This window comes from Diabrotica undecimpunctata, chromosome 1, assembly GCF_040954645.1.
Source record: "Diabrotica undecimpunctata isolate CICGRU chromosome 1, icDiaUnde3, whole genome shotgun sequence".
Taxonomy (NCBI): domain Eukaryota; kingdom Metazoa; phylum Arthropoda; class Insecta; order Coleoptera; family Chrysomelidae; genus Diabrotica; species Diabrotica undecimpunctata.
In genome coordinates this window covers 187,231,003-187,248,554 of record NC_092803.1, presented here as the reverse complement: position 1 = coordinate 187,248,554, position 17,552 = coordinate 187,231,003, and the positions used below count along the sequence as shown (strand labels likewise).

Genomic DNA, 17,552 nt, shown 5'->3' with positions numbered 1-17,552 from the left:
TCGCGACAACGAATATTTTACTATGCTATGACTTAAGAAATACGAAAGTAAATTGCTCTAATAATTATTAGTGAATATTCAATAAAATAGATCAGTTTTTAAGGCTAACAATGAAAAATTCATGTACTGAATAGTATTTAATGTAAGTCAAATATTGTAGGTATAGCATGAGATGGTTTATAAAGAAATTAAGGCTTTGGAAAATTTATAAAATAATGTGTAGTGTTTTGAATTGATAGCGTGCATCATTCCTGCATACTCCATAACGGTACCGATTCGTTGTTCCTTTTAATATAGTAATCATAATAATAATCGATTAAAAAATTGATTTGCCAATTGAAGAACTTTATTACCAATTTTCATATTTCTTTTTTTTAATATATATATCCTTTCTTTAGTCTTTCTTTATTTTAAGTATATGCTCATAGGTACTTTATTCTTACTAACCTAACCTAATATGCTTGTTAACAACAAATAGTACGAAAAAAATGGCTGAAAAGCCTATTGAGCGTAATCAACGAATTCGTTTAGTGAGTTTTATAAAAAATACTAATAGTAGAGACATGTAACATACAAGAATGAATATTGTTTTTTTCAATTTCCCTCTTTATTTACGATTTTGATCACATATGTTACATTAAAAAATTGCTTATATTTAAAAAATTAATCGATCTAGAAGAGATTGCAGATTTTCTCCAGCTTAGTGTGCGATTAATATACATCTTAAAACACTTCATGTCTTCCTGCTGGTACATGTATTGCCCATTTAAAAGACACGTGAATAAGTTGTTAGTTGGTTAGTGACAGTAACTGGAAACTGAGTAAGTTCAACATAAAAGGGGTTTCAAATTTCATAAAATATACTAACTGGAAAGGAGAAGGACATAATCAAGGCTTGACTTCACATACTTACTTTCAATATGGAATATTTCTAAATCCTCTCCGAAAACAGTCTTTTATAACTTTATTTAAAAAAACGTTTACATGACTTCATTATATAAATATAAAAAATATTATCACTTGAAAGTATAAGTACCGCTCTAAAGAAACGCACTTTAACCCTTTCAAGTCCCTTGTTCATTACAATAGACATAACCTTAAGCACCTTTTATATCTCAATTAAATAATGCTGGTTGTCTACATATTATTTACCTATGCTGCTTGATCTTTACGCAATGATTTACTAAACACAAATGTATCACTTAGTACTTTTGTAGGATAGTATCCCACTACGCTGGGTGATACTCACTGAGCTAATTAAATGCATTGACGAAGAAACACTGCATATACTTTTAGATCTGTTCAACAAAGCATATATAACAGGAGTAATACCTGAAGATTGGTTGCTGTCCACGTTTCTAACACTACCAAAGTCAGTACATGCGACAGAATGCTCCCAGCACAGAAAAATTCCTTTAATAAGCCACACACTTAAGATTTCTTACTCACTTTGTCAAAATAATATATGGAAGACTATACAAAAAAAAATAGAAGAAGATATAGATGACACCCAGTTTGGATTCAGAGGAGGACTAGGAACAAGAGAGGCTTTGTTCGCTTTTAACGTTCTCGCGCAAGGCGACTAGATATGAACCAGGATCTCTATGTCTGCTTTATAAATTATCAAAAGGCTTTTGATAGAGTACGGAATCCGAAACTCGTAAAACTGTTAAAAGAAAAGAGTGTGGATAGTCGAGATATAAGGGTTATTGTCAATCTGTACTGGAATCAAAAAGCAAAAGTAAGAATCGAACATGTCAATACAGAAACTACAAAAATCAAAAGAGGTGTTAGACAAGGTTGCGTGCTGTCCCCATTGTTATTTAATCTGTACAGCGAAGCTATTTTTAAGGAAGCAATATCAGAGGAACAATAGGGTATATCAACAAACGAAAAAATCTTGAACAACATAAGATTCGCAGAAGACACCGCTGTTTTTGCAGACAGTCTAGAAGCACTGCAACGCTTAGTAAATAGATTACATCAAGGCAGTATAAAATATGGACTACAAATGAACGTTACGAAAACCAATTTCTAAGCAACATACAGTAGGAAGGCTAGATATCGAGGGAAAACAAGTAGAAAGAGTGAATAACTACAAATATCTGGGAACCTGGGTAAATTAAAACAATGACCAAGGTAGAGAAATAAGGACATGCATTGAAATTGCAAGACAAGCATTTATAAAAATGAAAACAATGTTTGTTAATCGAGACCTTTCTCTGGAGCTGAGGATAAGAGTCTTAAGATGCCTTAAGATGCCGTGTTCTCGACTTTGTTGTATGGAATGGAAAGCTGGATACTAAAAGTGGATAATATAAAGAAGTTGGAATCATTTGAGATGTGGTGCTATAGAAGGATTTTGAAAATACCATGAACCCAACGAGTTACAAATACAGAAGTGTTAAGAAGGCTACAAAAGAATTGCGAGGTCATAAAGCATATCAAAACAAGAAAGCTGGAATATTTAGGCCACATTACCAGAGGAGCGAAATATAAGATATTAATTCTCATAATGCAAGGTAAAATCAAGGATAAAAGATCCATAGGAAGACGAAGAATTTCCTGGTTAAGAAACCTAAGACAGTGGTATAGTTGCAGCTCAGTAGATTTTTTCAGTGCAGCCGCCAATAAGGTACGGATAGCTGTGATGATAGCCAACCTTCGATAGGAGGAGGAACTACAAGAAGAAGAAGGGTAGTATCGTTAGTTGAAATTTTTCAATCATGGCAGAAGCAATACCTTGTAAACGAGGTATATATAATTGTTTAATTTATGTAGGTAAATAGAAAATTGTTATAGAAAACAATTATTATAATGATGAAGAACTAGATATAAAAAAAATTGCAGCTGGAACTATTTGAGTGGATAGGTTTTAAAATCGCCCTTTCAAAAGGAAATAAAAATAAATAAAATTAAACAAGAAATAAAGGGCATTTAGTGAAGAAGTAATTAATGAATATGTCACTGGCAAGATCATAAACCAGTTGTAATGGAATCGAATTTTATATGCAAGGACAAAAAAAATGAAGTCGAGAGGTATTTAACATAATTAAAAAGCCAAAAGGTATAAAACTTTATAATACAGAAATAGTGGGGTGAAAAAATTGCACAAGCTTTTTTTATTCCACTATCGAATTAATATCAAATCAAGGTAATGGCTATTACGAATATTTTTTTACTCTGTGGATTTTGCTTGCATAAATAGTTGATTTAAAAATAAGACAGAAATGAAAAATAAAAATGAACCTTCAAAAGATATGGATCTACTTTAGTTTAAACTGGCAATTGATGACTTTCTTTTACAAATGAATCTACTAAATCCACTGACTAGATCTCGAGGAAGACCATCAGGTGACAACTCTTCAATAATAATGCCCAGGAAAATTTCATGCGAATAAAGACTATTCAGAGAAATTTAAACCGATTTATTTCATCACTATCCTGATCAAAAAGAAGCTACACGTTGTAAAAACACTGGCTGTAAAGGAAACTCTCACGTATTTTCCACTAAATGTCATATTCATTTATGTTTTGTTAAAGTTCGTAATTGTTTAACCAAATTTCACCACAATGACTTGTAAGTAAACATTTTTTTCCGCAGTTTTTGATTTATTTAGACTCATTGTGCATTGGAATGGACCCTCATATAAAGTGAAAAATTATATGAAATTTAGCAAAAAATATATTATTTCTGAATTTAGTAAACCCTAATAATAAATTGGACCTGAAAGGGTTCAGACGTATTTTAGCCTTAAACGATTATAATTTATCTAAAAAATAATTAACTCAGAAGTCGATTTCCTCAATTTAAAATGACTTTCAGAACTTAAGTTTAATTTTGTAAATTTAAAAACATTTAAAACTCAATATATAAAATTTAATTCATGCTAGGGGATAAAACCAGTTCCCCGGTCGACTGGTCAATTCTCATGTTCAAAAAATCTGTGACTCCATTAAAATAATTTGCTACAGGTACAGGACTAACTGCCATAAAATTATTGGGACAAAAATTGGACGGAAAGAAAATTTGGGGTGTGTTCATTGGGGCTATGGGTGTCATATTGGGCGTAGTGACAAAGAGTGTAGAGTTGGGAGATATCGTATCAGAGGACCGTCGTACATAGATCAGTGGAGCAGGGCTTAAATACGAGGGACGTGGAGATAGGAAATTTTGTGGAGGTGCCATGTGGGGGCTCCTTGATATCATCTCAGCAGGAGTTAGTTTCTTGGAAGGTTCCTGCTTTTGATACCTTGATTTCTTTATGTCGTTTGCTGTGTCTCCTAAATAATTTTTTATCGACGGGTCGGCTTTGTTTTTGAGCAGTATTGAAAATGCAAAGTTATCTTCCATTGCTGATGCAAACATCAATGGGGTAATACCTGAAAAATAAACAAAAATGTAATCTTTAATCGACATCGACAAAAGAATATTAAACATTCTTTTATATATTAACATGCGCTTTTAAACAATTTTAAATATATATGTGACTCATGCAAGCCTGGTTTATAAGATTTATTTTTAATGGAACACCCTGTATATTTTATATTTTTAAAAGCTTCTTAAAAACCTGATCTAAATAAATTATATCCTGTAGGGTCTGTTGGAGATCAAGTATACTAGTACCTCTCTTCAAAAAGAGAGACAAATCGGACCTGGAAAATTACAGAGGAATGAATTTATTAAACTTAACACTAAAATTAACAACCCAAGTGATAACAAATAAACTGAACGAAATTATAACAATAGCAGAAAAACAACAAGGTTGTAGGTCGGGAAGATCATGCACCGACGCTATATTTATAATGAGGCTAGTGCAAGAGAAATCATTAGAATACAACAAACAGGCATATCTATGTTTCGTGGACCTTAAGACATTTGACAGGGTCAACTTAGAGGACGTTATTCACTTATTGTATGCAAGAGAAATACTTCTAGGCATATTCAAAATAATCGAAAATATCTACCAAAACAACACATTAAAAGTAAAAGTAGAAGAAGAATTAATCCACCCTATTGAAGCTGGCAATAAGATAAGACAGGGAGATTCCCTGAGCCCTCCATTGTTCAACCTGATTATGGATGAAATAATAAAAAAAGTAAGAACTAAAAGACGGTACCAAATGGGAGAAAAAAAGTTGAAATAATCTGCCATGCAGACGACGCAATTCTACTTTCTTAATGTGAAGACTATTTACAACGTATGCTGTACCAATTTAATTTATCCACCAGAAAATTTAACATGTTAATTTCCCCAAAAAAGACAAAATGCATGGTTATAACAGCAAATTAACTAAGATGTAAATTGGAGCTGGAAGGTCAGATAAGATAACAAGTGATGTAGTTTGAATATCTAGGCATCACATGATCTAGCTACGGAAAGGTCGAAACTGAAGTGGAAGATCAAGTGAATAAAGCAAACAGGGCCGCAGGCTGCTTAAATGAAACAATATGGACAAATCAAAATATCGGGAAAGAAATGAAAGGCAGAATTAACAAAACAGTTATCAGACTAATAATGACATACGCGGCAAAAACACGATCTGACACAGAAAGGACAAAAAGGATGTTAAAAACAGCAGAGATGAAAATACTTGATTAGATGAAATTGATGGTAATCACTATGGGACAGAGCTAGAAGTACAGATTTTCGACGTAGATGCAAGGTGGAGAAAATCAAAAACTGGGTAAAAAATAGAAGAGTAGAACGGAATGATCATATAAGCCGAATGACAACAAATAGAGTAGTAAAGGCAAGAGACGGTTCTCCAATAGGAAAACGATCAGTAGGAAGACCACGAAAACGTTGGAACGACAACTTACTGGAGGCACATTGGAAAACAGACAGAGTCATGTTTACATAAAAAGAAAAAGAAAAAGAAGGGTGTGTTATAAATATTACAAACTGTAATTTAGAAATTATACAGTGTGGAAACCACTTTGGAATGAAATTTTTTGTATCCTTCAGAAAATTATAAAAAACACAAAAAAAAGACACTTTTAAATTAAAATGTACGATTTTTAAACATAACTTTAAATATACATTATATAGACGGTTAAACTTGGTATCATTTATACACATACTAACCTGTTAATGGTGTAGTCATGTTCAGATCAAAATTCTGCTGCACCAAATATTCGAATATGTTACGATTCCGAAACAATATTGCCATTGATAGTGGAGAAAATATTTTCTGCATAACTCTCTTTGATATGCCACCAGAAAGCAAATTTTCTAAAATGATCGTAACTATTTCCAGACTTCCCCCGGCAACGCTAATCAGGAATACAGAAGTACCTAAAATATTTAATGTTGTTCATAAATATGCTTATAAATATGATTAAGCGCCTTGAGGGTGCTTCACTCAACAACATATACAACTCTGGAGAAATACCAACCGAACGGCTGAATGAAGTCTGAGTTTATTGCATATTCAAAAAACCAGGAGCCAAAAAATACGAAGAATACCGTACGATAAGCCTCATGAGTCATCTAAATTTATTTCTAAAGATAATTTCTGGATTTCTCCAGTTCGGGTTCATTAATGCTATTGATACGAGAGAGGCTTTGCTCTAAATACAAGTCTTATTCCAGAGATGCAGAGACGTCAATTGCCATGTGTCTGATTTTACTGGAATTAGACCGCAAATCTCAGAGTTGAAGGTAAGCACACCGAATATGTAAAAATCATGTGTGGAACGAGGCAAAGTTGTAATTTGTCTTCTCGAATCTTCAATCGTTACTTTGAAAGACTATTTATCGAAACTAAACTGAAAACGGCATTCTACTAAACAAGTACCGGCTAAATAGCATCAGAGATATAGATGACACCGTAGTATATCCTTATGAACAAAATCACACATATTACACTCAACAATATGGACTTAACATAAACGTAAAGAAGACCAAGCTTATGATAATTAGCAGAAAAAGATAACAGAATGCCAACTCCACATCCACAAAACCCCAGCAGAAAAGGTGATGACGCACCAAGAACGCTGCGATGCTAAGTCTTCTCTATTATTTTTTATGGTGTTGAATCATGGACCTATGACGAAGATATGTGCAGAAGAGTGGAAGCATTTGAGATGTGGCTATATCAGAGAATACTTAAGATACCTTGGACTTACCGAGAGACAAATGAGTAGATCCTCAGTAGAATGAAGAACCGAAAAGTACGACCACCATCAAATCTCGAAAGCTACAGTACTTCTGAAACATTATGTGAAATGAATTCACACATGCACTCCTACAAGAAAAAATATGTACAAAGCGAGGTTCAGGAAGAAGAATAACATCCTGGTTAAAGAATCTCACAACCTGGTTTAACACAACATCTGTACAGCTTCTTCGCGCTACTGTAGATAAGATAAACAATGCCATGATGATCGCCAACATTCGTCACAGATAGGCATATCGAGAAGAAGAAGGTTTTACCACGATATGGACTCCGAACTGGATGATTTTACAAATCAGAATTCACTTAATTGATCACATTTAAATAGCACCGTGGACGAAAGTAAAATTACGCATATTAGAACATACAGAACTCCTGATATGTATTGGCCTAAGATAGATGAAAATTAATGATCATTCACTAATATGCCATTTTAATTACATAGAAAGATAGACGTTGATCACAAAATTGACAGGTTTTATAGTATATTCGAAACAATTTTACAGAACATTGAACAATCAGACACCAAAAATATAAGTCCTAATACAAGTAATAATAAAAAATAAAGTTGAAATCGAGCAAAACGAAAAGTATTAAGGAAAAGTAGACGAGAATGAAAGATATAGTAAAGACCGTTAAAAAAAGGACGGATTACAGAAGAAATACTGAGACTCAGGGACCAAAGAAAAGTAAAAAAAACGAATACGAAGATCCAAACAATAATCAGGCAGAAGATAACATGCGAAAACACAATTTTATTGAAAAAAATAGAGTTAAATTAGATAATATAAAAAGGAACAAGATATATTTCATTTCTTTTTGTATAAGAAATTAAAAGATATCGCTGGAAACACGGAAACAACTATCTTAAAGGTTAGAAGATAAAAACGGGCATATATTATTAAATTCTAAATTATTTGAAGATGAAAGCGTAGAACACTATACAACGATTGCCATAACAGGTCCATCTATAACACAAAGTGAGGTTACATGGGCAATAAAAACAGCAAAAAATGGAAAATCACTTGGTCCTGATGAAGTGAGTGCTGGAATAAAAGGAGATTCTGTGGTCTTTTTAACAGAATTTATGTTTGATATTAGTAAAAAGAGTTTAAAATAATTGCGAAGATATTATGTATCAAACATAAAAACATGTGCTGTGCTGACTTATGAAATTAAATCTTAGAAGAAATGAGGTAATAGAGACACTTTATCCAATAAATTAAAGCAATCTTGATATTTCAAAATAGGGAATATTATAATTAGATACTAACTATGTGACACTTACCAAATTTATTGTTTTTCGTAGCATCTCCACCAAGATCTAATATTACTTTTACTGTATTCACGTGTTTATTTCTACAAGCCATCATCAGGGGTGTCCAACCCAGGTAATTCTGTAAATTTAGATCTTCATATTTTATACCTTTCTTGAAGTCTTCGTCTATCCCTCTTGCAGCCGAATGATGCAAACAGGTGTTTTTGTCATCGTCTATCAGAGTTGTATATTGGTTTACTGGCTTGGCTGTTATTGGAATAGGTTTTTTATCTTCAGTCATATTGTTTTAAAAGACTAAAATATTTTTAGAAGTATTATTTCAACCCACGAAAACGAACGATAAATTTAAGGGACCAATAGTTTATTTAATACTTATTTATATATACTTATTTATATATGTAGGGTAAACACTATATTTATTGGACATTGGATAGTTATTGGACAGTCTAGTTATGTTATAAATGAAGAAAACAAGATTCGTAATCATTGAAATACAACTACACACCAACAGATGTCGAGAGCGCCTCAAACTACTCCATTTCAGTAAGGTACTTGTCATTCCGCTTTGATATGTACATTTTATTTTATTGTTAAAGTGCACGTGGACACATTGCGAGAAGAGACAATGACAACTTAGAAAGATTAATTGTATGCGGAAACGTAGAAGGACGTAGAGGCAGAGGACGCTCACCTATCCGATGGTCAGATCAAGTACAGAAAGCTACTGGAGAGACGTTTTCCGAGTCCATGAGAGCAGCCCAAAATCGCAAGAGATGGAGAGAATTGACAGCCCGCATTGTAGGAAATCACGATCCTCAGCAATGAGGAAACGACAAGAGAGAGGACACTAGTATTGCTTAATACTTTGTTAACAATCGTAATTTTAAGAAACATATAATAGGTATCTTTTTTCTACAATTACGTGGAGTTTTTGCGAGTTGTATAGGATCATAAATATACAAACAATAAGTTGTTTATATGTAATTTGCCTTAAATCTGGTTCTTAACCTAAAAAGCAGGTGTCTTTTAACTGTATCAAAGATTTGCACCTAATTCTATTATTAGACATGTGTCAAATAACTGTATATTATTTAATACTTCAACTAGTGTTCCATTAATCTAGTAGTAATGTATTTAGTCTACCGTAAATTGTGTTTTGTTAGGTTATCATAAATAGTTATTGGATAGCTGTCCAATAACTAAATTACTGGTGTCTTATAACTGTGATTCTAACTGGCATAGGTAGAAAAGATATTGTCCCAGTAAGCACAAGTACGTACATAAGACAAACTAAGTACGTACTGATGGGACATAAAGTATGTACAATGTACGTACTTTGCTGTACGAAGTCCGTACTTAATACGTACATAAGACGTACATTTTGCAATTAATGGTACATACCTAGTACATACTGAAGGTACGTACCTAGTACATATTGAAGGTATGTACCTAGTACATACTATATATATACATATTATGTACATACTATACACACTTATGATGATTTATGTACATAAAAGTAAATATAAGTGAATATATGTTTATTATTTTTTTAAAAAATAAATTAAATTTATTCTGATTCCTTTTCCTTGAAAGTTTTTAAGCGATCCCCAGCTCTCCTCAACTATCGTCCAATTTCTTGCTTCGCCACCTTCTTATCACTACATATAAGATAACAGGAAACCACACTATAAGCACAACACTAAAAATAAGTAAAAAAAATCTAAATGAAACTGTCTTGCAATAAATCATCACATCAAAACTGTACTTGAGATGGAAAATTCCTAACCAAATAAATTAGGTTAGGTTAACATAACCTAACATAATAAATATCCTTTAGCTCTTCTTTCTCATGGTACATACTTAAGACGTAATAGTACGTACTCTTCTGTACGTACTGGTATGTACCCCAGTGTACGTACTTAAAACGTACATTTTACATCATGTACGTACAGTACCAAAATTGTACGTACTCAAAACGTACTGTGCTATTTGGGGTATTAAGCGAATGTAGAAATTAGGCGAATATGAAAGAAATAAAATAGAAGAGGCTGTGCAGGATTTTCTGAGTAAAAAAGAATCCTACAGATCTGGTGAACGAAAAATCGACCATCGAATTTAGAATTAAACATTCGGAGAACAAAACTACTTGTGGTCCTTCGCCCATTCTTACTGAAGATGAAGAGAAAACTTTGGTGAGGTAAGATGTGAATTCAAGCAATATTTAGACAACTATTATGAATGTAAATTTTACTTTATTTAAAAAGGAGAATGGAGGAAGGAATTAAGAGAAGTTTAATTTTACATTACATACATTAAATTTTGTTTTTAAGTATTTTTACGAGGCATCACGAACTTTCAGACAGAACCAGCGAATCTGTTACGTCAGCTAGTGCTTGCGTGCGAAAAATTAGAAATTAATCATTATATAAGAAAAAAGGATATAAAGATGTAATAGCCGAACCGTCTAGGATTTTTAATGACGACAAGTCTGGGTTTTAGATTAATCCGACCACTGGAAAAGTATTTGCGCACCGAGGCTCAAAGAACGTTTATGCAATTGATAGGGGATCTCCAGAAGAAAATATAACCATTATGTTTTCGTTTTCAGCAAGTGGTGATACTTGTGTGTCTATGATAATTTATCACTATATGAAATTTCCAGAAAAAATTTCAAAATCACTAAACCCAGAATGGGGAATTTTCATTCAACGTTTTTCATCCGCACCTTGTAAAAAACAATATAAAATTTCCCGCCATCCTTTTTTAGATGGACATACATCTCATCTCAATTATGCTCTGAGCGTTCCATGCAGTGAACTACAAATAGAGATATTTGCGGTGTATCCAAATGCCACAAGGATTTTACAGCCCTATGATGTGGTAGCTTTTCGGCCTTTAAAAGAAGCTTGACTTCGATGTGTTAGACAGTGGAATGAAAAACATCCAGTAGAAGTCCTCAACAAGGTTACTTTTGCATCTGTACTGGAGAAAGCCCTTAAGACAAGTATAAAACTTGAAACACTAAGGAATGGCTAGAGCTTGCGGAATCTATCCATTTAACCCCAGTGCAATTGACTATTCAAAATATTTAATAGCCAATATGAAAAAAAAAATCATTCTGAGGAAGTTCCTTTATTGTCAAATTCAGTAATGGATTTATAAAACGTGTACCAAAATTGTTGGCGAAGAAAAAATAATTCAATTTCGATTGTTAAATGAGCAGATTCCAAAAATATTTTAAAATTTAGCAATATTTCCATAAACAATCTGAAAATAGTAATGAAGTTAAAATTAATGATGCAATCACAATTACATTAACAGATGATGATGAAAATAATTCAAAAATTTCAAATCATATAAAAGATCATCAACCTGAAAACAGTAGTGAAGATGCAGTTATGGATGTTAAAAAATTACAGTCACAGATCAGGACGAAATCTCTATTGATTTGAAATATCAAGATGCAAATCAGTTTACCTTCCTTGAGAAACCAGCGTCACTAACTCTGTAACAATATTATCAGTAGACGTTTTGGTGCACGCACCAATGAAAAAAAAAAACGACAATATTGAATATGACTGACCAAGTTTTAGAAAATAAGATTGAAAGTAATGTAACGACACAAGATAATTTCACGAATAACACTCACGTTATATCAACTAATAAAACTGAAGATATATTAATAAATAAAACGGTGGAGAATTTAATGAAAACACCTTAAGATATTTTGACAAATAGTGCAGGAACAAGTTTTCAGACAAGCAATAATTACATTAAAAAAATGCCACGAAATTTTTGAAAGTAAGCTCGAATTAAAAGGCAAAGAAGAAAGAAGAGAGAAAAACAAAACGAGAAGAACGGTTATTGCTAAAATAAAAGCTGTTTCTTATGTAAAAATACCATCAAATTCAGTGTGACACTTGTCAATTCTTTTTTTTTTGTTGCAATGCATCCCAACGAAACATAGAGAATTTATCGTGGATAAAGATGATCCAGATGAAATTTTCCTTTGTCATAAATGTTAGAAAGCATCTGATAGTGATTGCTCTATAAAATCTAATACTAGTTTAGAGGGTGATGATTCGGAAGCAGAAATTGACTAACTTTATAATCTTTACCAAGCTACTGTAAAAAAATATGTAATGATATTTTAAAAGAATTCGTAAATCTCGTATATATTTTTTACCTAAAATAGAAAAATGTCTAAGTAACTATCTATGCCTAAATAATAGTTGTTTTTGGTATTTACCTCCTTTTTGTCCAATAACTATCACAAACATGTCCAATATCTGTATTGTTTTGTATTCTATTTTTTTTTATAATAAATGGTAAACTTTTAAATGAATTTGCAAACAATAGATCCAAAGTGCATTAATTTATCTTTTAGGAAAACCCAAGTTTATTAGCAAATAGGTTGTAAGTAATCATTTTATACATATATTAAAAACAAAAAAGCTTAACTCTCCAATAACTATGTGCTTTACCCTATTTAAATTGGATTTGAGTTTTCCGCGGGAGCTATATTTATGATTTCTCTGGTTTTCCGGGTTTGACTCCGCGTTGAATAATTTAAGATATGAAGAAGGGCCTGCGTAGCGCAAGCGGTAGGATGCTTGCCTCGCATGCCGGTGGTCCGGAGTTCGAATCCTACCGCCGGCAAGAACAACTAGACATTTTAAAAAAATGTCTATAGGCCCCAGGTCGACTCAGCCTGAATAAAATGAGTACCTTGGGTAAAACCAGGCGTAATAATAGGCGGTTGAAGCGTAGCACTGGCCATGTTACCTTCCTTGTATACCGTAGGCCCTAGATATAGCAGACTACCCTGATATACTCCCAAAGCCGCGAGCGGTATAAAACGGGAGACTATTATTAAGAAGACTTTAAAAATACTTTAAAAACAAGTCTAAGATTTTTTACAGTTTAATTTTATGCCGTACATGTTACAGACTTCCACAATTCGGACTATTAGTGTGTCCAGATCTTCAGCATTCCAGATGAAATGCGAAGGTACCAATAATCACATGTTTGCCGCCTTTAACAACCTTGTAGAAAGACGATTAAAATTTAATGTCATACACACTGTGCTACTATGCTTCTCCAAATCAAATATAGCAGAATTTTATCAAAAAACCCTCATATACTCCCTAGCAAAAACGGAAAGGGTGCGATTAATAATATACGTTTACAATTACAAAAGAAATGAAAGGAATGTCATTTAATATTTTCAATTTTTTGTTCTTTATAATTGGTACCATCAAATGACAGAAAAGTGCCAAATAAATCATATCTCTATAGATATGGTATCCAATATACATGGTCTAATACTTTGATTTTGAATCATAAAAAATGTTCAGTATTCAGTATAGTCACTAAGATTAAAGCGATGATAATTAATATTATTATTTAAACTTATTTTAATATTTAATAATTAAAAGGAGTACTTACCTCAAATTATTCTTTAATTTATTTAGTTTTTCTTGTCCCAAAATATATCGACTAACACAAACATAACACTTTAATAAAATTATAATTTTCTTGTGGCTGGGTTTGTTTATGTTTTTGCTCTATAAACTAATTTATTTTTTTGACTGTCCATAGGCGGAGGACGGATTGATTATTTTAGATAGAAATTATTTTTAAAAACCTTTCAATTTATTTGTACATACATATTATTTCTTTAATTTATTGTACTATTAGCGAAAGAAAGATACATTTAAAAAAGTTAATTTTTGTGTATAAACACGATTGATTAAATAAACAATTTTTTGGGATAATCCCCGGAAATTGTAATTACATGTTTATATTATTTCGACCAGTTCAGAAATAATAATATTATTAAACACAAAACATGATCTAATTAGTACAGGTGCTAAGAGATATCGCAGTGACATTATCTTCTTCGTTAAATACCATAATAGGTCCCCCTAACACGTTTGCAATTAAACTGGCGAGTTCTTCACGGTCTTCCGCTAATCTAAGTTGTTCGGCACTGCGTATTCCTGTCCAATCGTGAATGTTCTTGAGCCCTGCCATCTGCTTCATTCCAATTCCTCTGCAGCCCTCGATTTTACCTTTCATGATAAGCTAAACGATTATGTACCGGTTTGTTTAAAGAACATGCCCCAGGTATGAATTTTTTATTACTTTAATAGTATTCCGAGCATTCTTCTATGCAACCACATCTCAAATGCCTCTAGGCGATTGGTCGTATCAGCCTTCAGAGTCTAGGTCTTGATGCCATGTAACAACACTGACGTTATTCAATTCCTTGACGTAATTTTAGGTCTAAGCTGTGGTTATTTTGAAGAATGATTTCATTTTTAGAAAGGTTGTGCGAGTTGCTTTAATTATGCATTTGGTCTCTTTACTTGGGTCTAGTTGGTCTGTAATGTAGCATCCCAGATACTTAAAATGAGCAACTCTCTCAATATTTTATTTATCCATCTATAGGGTAGCTTTGTCGTCAGTTTATTATAAATTTTGTCTTAGATGCATTCATTTTTAAACCCAGTTTTCTTCCTGTCATGTGTACGCAATCCAATAATTCTTGAAGGCCCTAGAGACTATTGCTTAACATAACAGTGTCGTCAACAGATCTATGATTATTAATCAGTTCACCATTGATTTTTACTTCGAGTAGATAATAAATAACAGCGAGCATAGAATGCATACCTGTCTGACACCTCTTTGAATGTAAAATTTGTCGGATAATCTCCCATTGACTCGTGTGAATGCTTTCTGCTTTTAATACAAGGATTCTACAAAATGTAGGTCTCTACCATCAATGACCTTGGTTCTTAGTATGTTCAAAAGTCTTGCATACTGTACCTTATCGAAAGCCTTTTCGTAATCTATGAGTGCCACATAAATATCTTTAAAATTAGGTATTTTGGCATAATTGCTATATGCTTTGTACCAGACAGCACCCTAATACGGGATATTTTTTCTTGTGGCTTGTTTCTTAAGTAAGTACCGTTTTGGAATTAAAAAAAGACGTGCTAAGATATGGCAATAATTTTATTTTTACATGAAATCCTGTACCTTAATCTACTTTTCTACATAATTTCCGTGAATATTGAGGCACTTGTCATAACGTGGCACCAGTTTTTGAATACCCTCCTGATAAAATTCTGTCGCCTGACTTGTTAACCACTGCATCACAAATGTTGTGACTTCGTTATCGTCTTGAAGACGCTGACCGCCCAGGTGTTTCTTCAAGTGCTGGAACAAATGGTAGTCGCTGGGCGCCAGATCAGGGCTGTATGGAGGATGATCTAGAGTTTCCCATTTAAATGATTTGATGAGATCTTTGGTCTGATTAGCCACATGTAGACGGGCATTGTCATGCAGCAAAACGATACCCTTACTCAACTTGCCACGTCTTTTGTTCTGGATTGCACGACGCAGATTTTTGAATGTCTCACAATAAGACGCTGCATTGATTGTCTCATTACGAGGCAGAAACTCCACTAGCAATACTCCTTTTCTGTCACAAAAACTGTGCACATGATTTTCCGGGCAGAAATTGTTTGCTTAAACTTCACTCTTTTGGGTGATAATGAATGTCGCCATTCCATGGATTGTTGTTTCGATTCTGGTATGACGTAGGCCACCCACGTTTCGTCACCAGTAACAATTTGGTCTAAAAAATCTTCACCTTCACTGTGGTACCGCTCAAGGAAAGTCAATGCACTGCCTAAACGTTGGGTTTTGTGCAAATCCGTCAACATTTTTGGAACCCAACGTGAACACAATTTCCGGTAATTCAAGTTCTCGGTAACAATGCAATACAAAACACTACGAGAATACTGAGGAAAGCAGTCGGACAATGATGAAATTGTAAAGCGTCTGTTTTCTCTCACCTTTTCGTCCACTTTCTGCACCAAATTTTCATTAACGACCGAAGGACGCCCACTCCGTTCTTCATCATGCACATTGGTGCGGCCATCTTTAAATGCTCTCACCCATTTCCTTACCATTCCATCACTCATAATGTTTTGTCCGTAAGCTTCAACGATCTCACGATTAATATCGATCGGTTTTACGCCTTTAGCACTAAGAAATCGTATAACAGCCCGTACTTCACAATCAGCGTGACTCACGATTGTTGGAGGCATCTTAAACACTAGAGTAAACAAGTATACAATGAAAAATCAGACTGTAATGGCGTCAGTGCGTAGACAAGAGATGTAGGTAACCAGCGCTCATGCGCGGAACGCCGACCGTAGCGCTGCGGCGGCGGAATCGCAAAACGGTACTTACTTAAAAAACATGCCTCGTATTTTCAACATTTAGTTTGTCATGTACCGTGCGCAACCGGTCGTCGGTGGTAGAATAAATTGATTGTGAATAAGCCTCATTCTTATTTATATTTACCTTATTTGAAATGGACTTACACAGGCAACATATTCAAGATTTAAATATCTTTAAATTGACCACGGCCTTTTCGGAGAAGTATATTCGAGCTAAAAAATGCCTCACGTTTACCCAGAGCATTCCTAGATCCAAACTGGGTTACACTTATGAATATAAGTGAGCAATTTGAAAAATAAGGTATTTTCAGAAATAGGGACATCCCACAATTTACCAATACCGCTCATACTGAGGGAACAAGAAATGCCCATAAACTATATTTCTACAAAAAACTCATCTTGCGACAAATGCCCATATGCATGTCAAGCTTAAGAAATCATTTAACATTTTATTGGGGACTGCCAGGTGTTTGTGTAATTCAATATAAAGAACGATATGCTCAGTAGGAAAGCTACTCTATTAAGAGAGTTAAAAATCTGGAACTTTTTTCTGGAACGTGGACAAACTATGAAGCCTATTACATTGAATGCTGTTTGTTACTAAGGGGCGAACACCATACTATAGCTTATTTGTAGCGTATAAGCTACAATACAATACAATAAACGTTTTATTTTGCATTTTTCATATTTATTCATAATATTAAAATAAATCTGCATAAAATATTTTTGGTGTGACAAAACAAAATCATTTTAACATCATACGATCTAGAATCCTGGCTACGTTCTAGTCAATAACATTTACTCCCTTTAAGTATTTCTTTTCTAATTGATATCTA

The 17,552-nt window shown here is 33.4% G+C and overlaps 2 protein-coding genes across 2 annotated transcripts in view; both read right to left on the bottom strand.

Moving 5' to 3' along the window:
* The window catches only part of LOC140432723 (glutamate receptor ionotropic, kainate 2-like), a 100,469-nt gene that overhangs the window by 26,704 nt on the left and 56,213 nt on the right, over positions 1 to 17,552 (bottom strand). The window lies entirely within an intron of this gene.
* LOC140432724 (uncharacterized) lies at positions 638 to 14,049 on the bottom strand. Its single transcript, XM_072520794.1, has 4 exons — positions 13,910 to 14,049; positions 8,468 to 8,752; positions 6,090 to 6,299; positions 638 to 4,383 (listed from the first exon to the last, which is right to left on the bottom strand). Exons 2-4 carry the CDS (start codon positions 8,736 to 8,738, stop codon positions 3,881 to 3,883), a joined length of 984 nt encoding a protein of 327 aa, XP_072376895.1. The 5' UTR covers positions 8,739 to 8,752; positions 13,910 to 14,049; the 3' UTR covers positions 638 to 3,880.

Bases quoted from the DNA above. Each gene is read 5' to 3' on its own strand.
- LOC140432724 (XM_072520794.1), bottom strand. From the start codon at position 8,738: ATGACTGAAGATAAAAAACCTATTCCAATAACAGCCAAGCCAGTAAAC. The intron at 6,300-8,467 runs GTAAGTGTCACA...TAAATATTTTAG, and splicing joins TACGAAAAACAATAAATTTG to GTACTTCTGTATTCCTGATT. The intron at 4,384-6,089 runs GTTAGTATGTGT...TTTATTTTTCAG, and splicing joins CATGACTACACCATTAACAG to GTATTACCCCATTGATGTTT.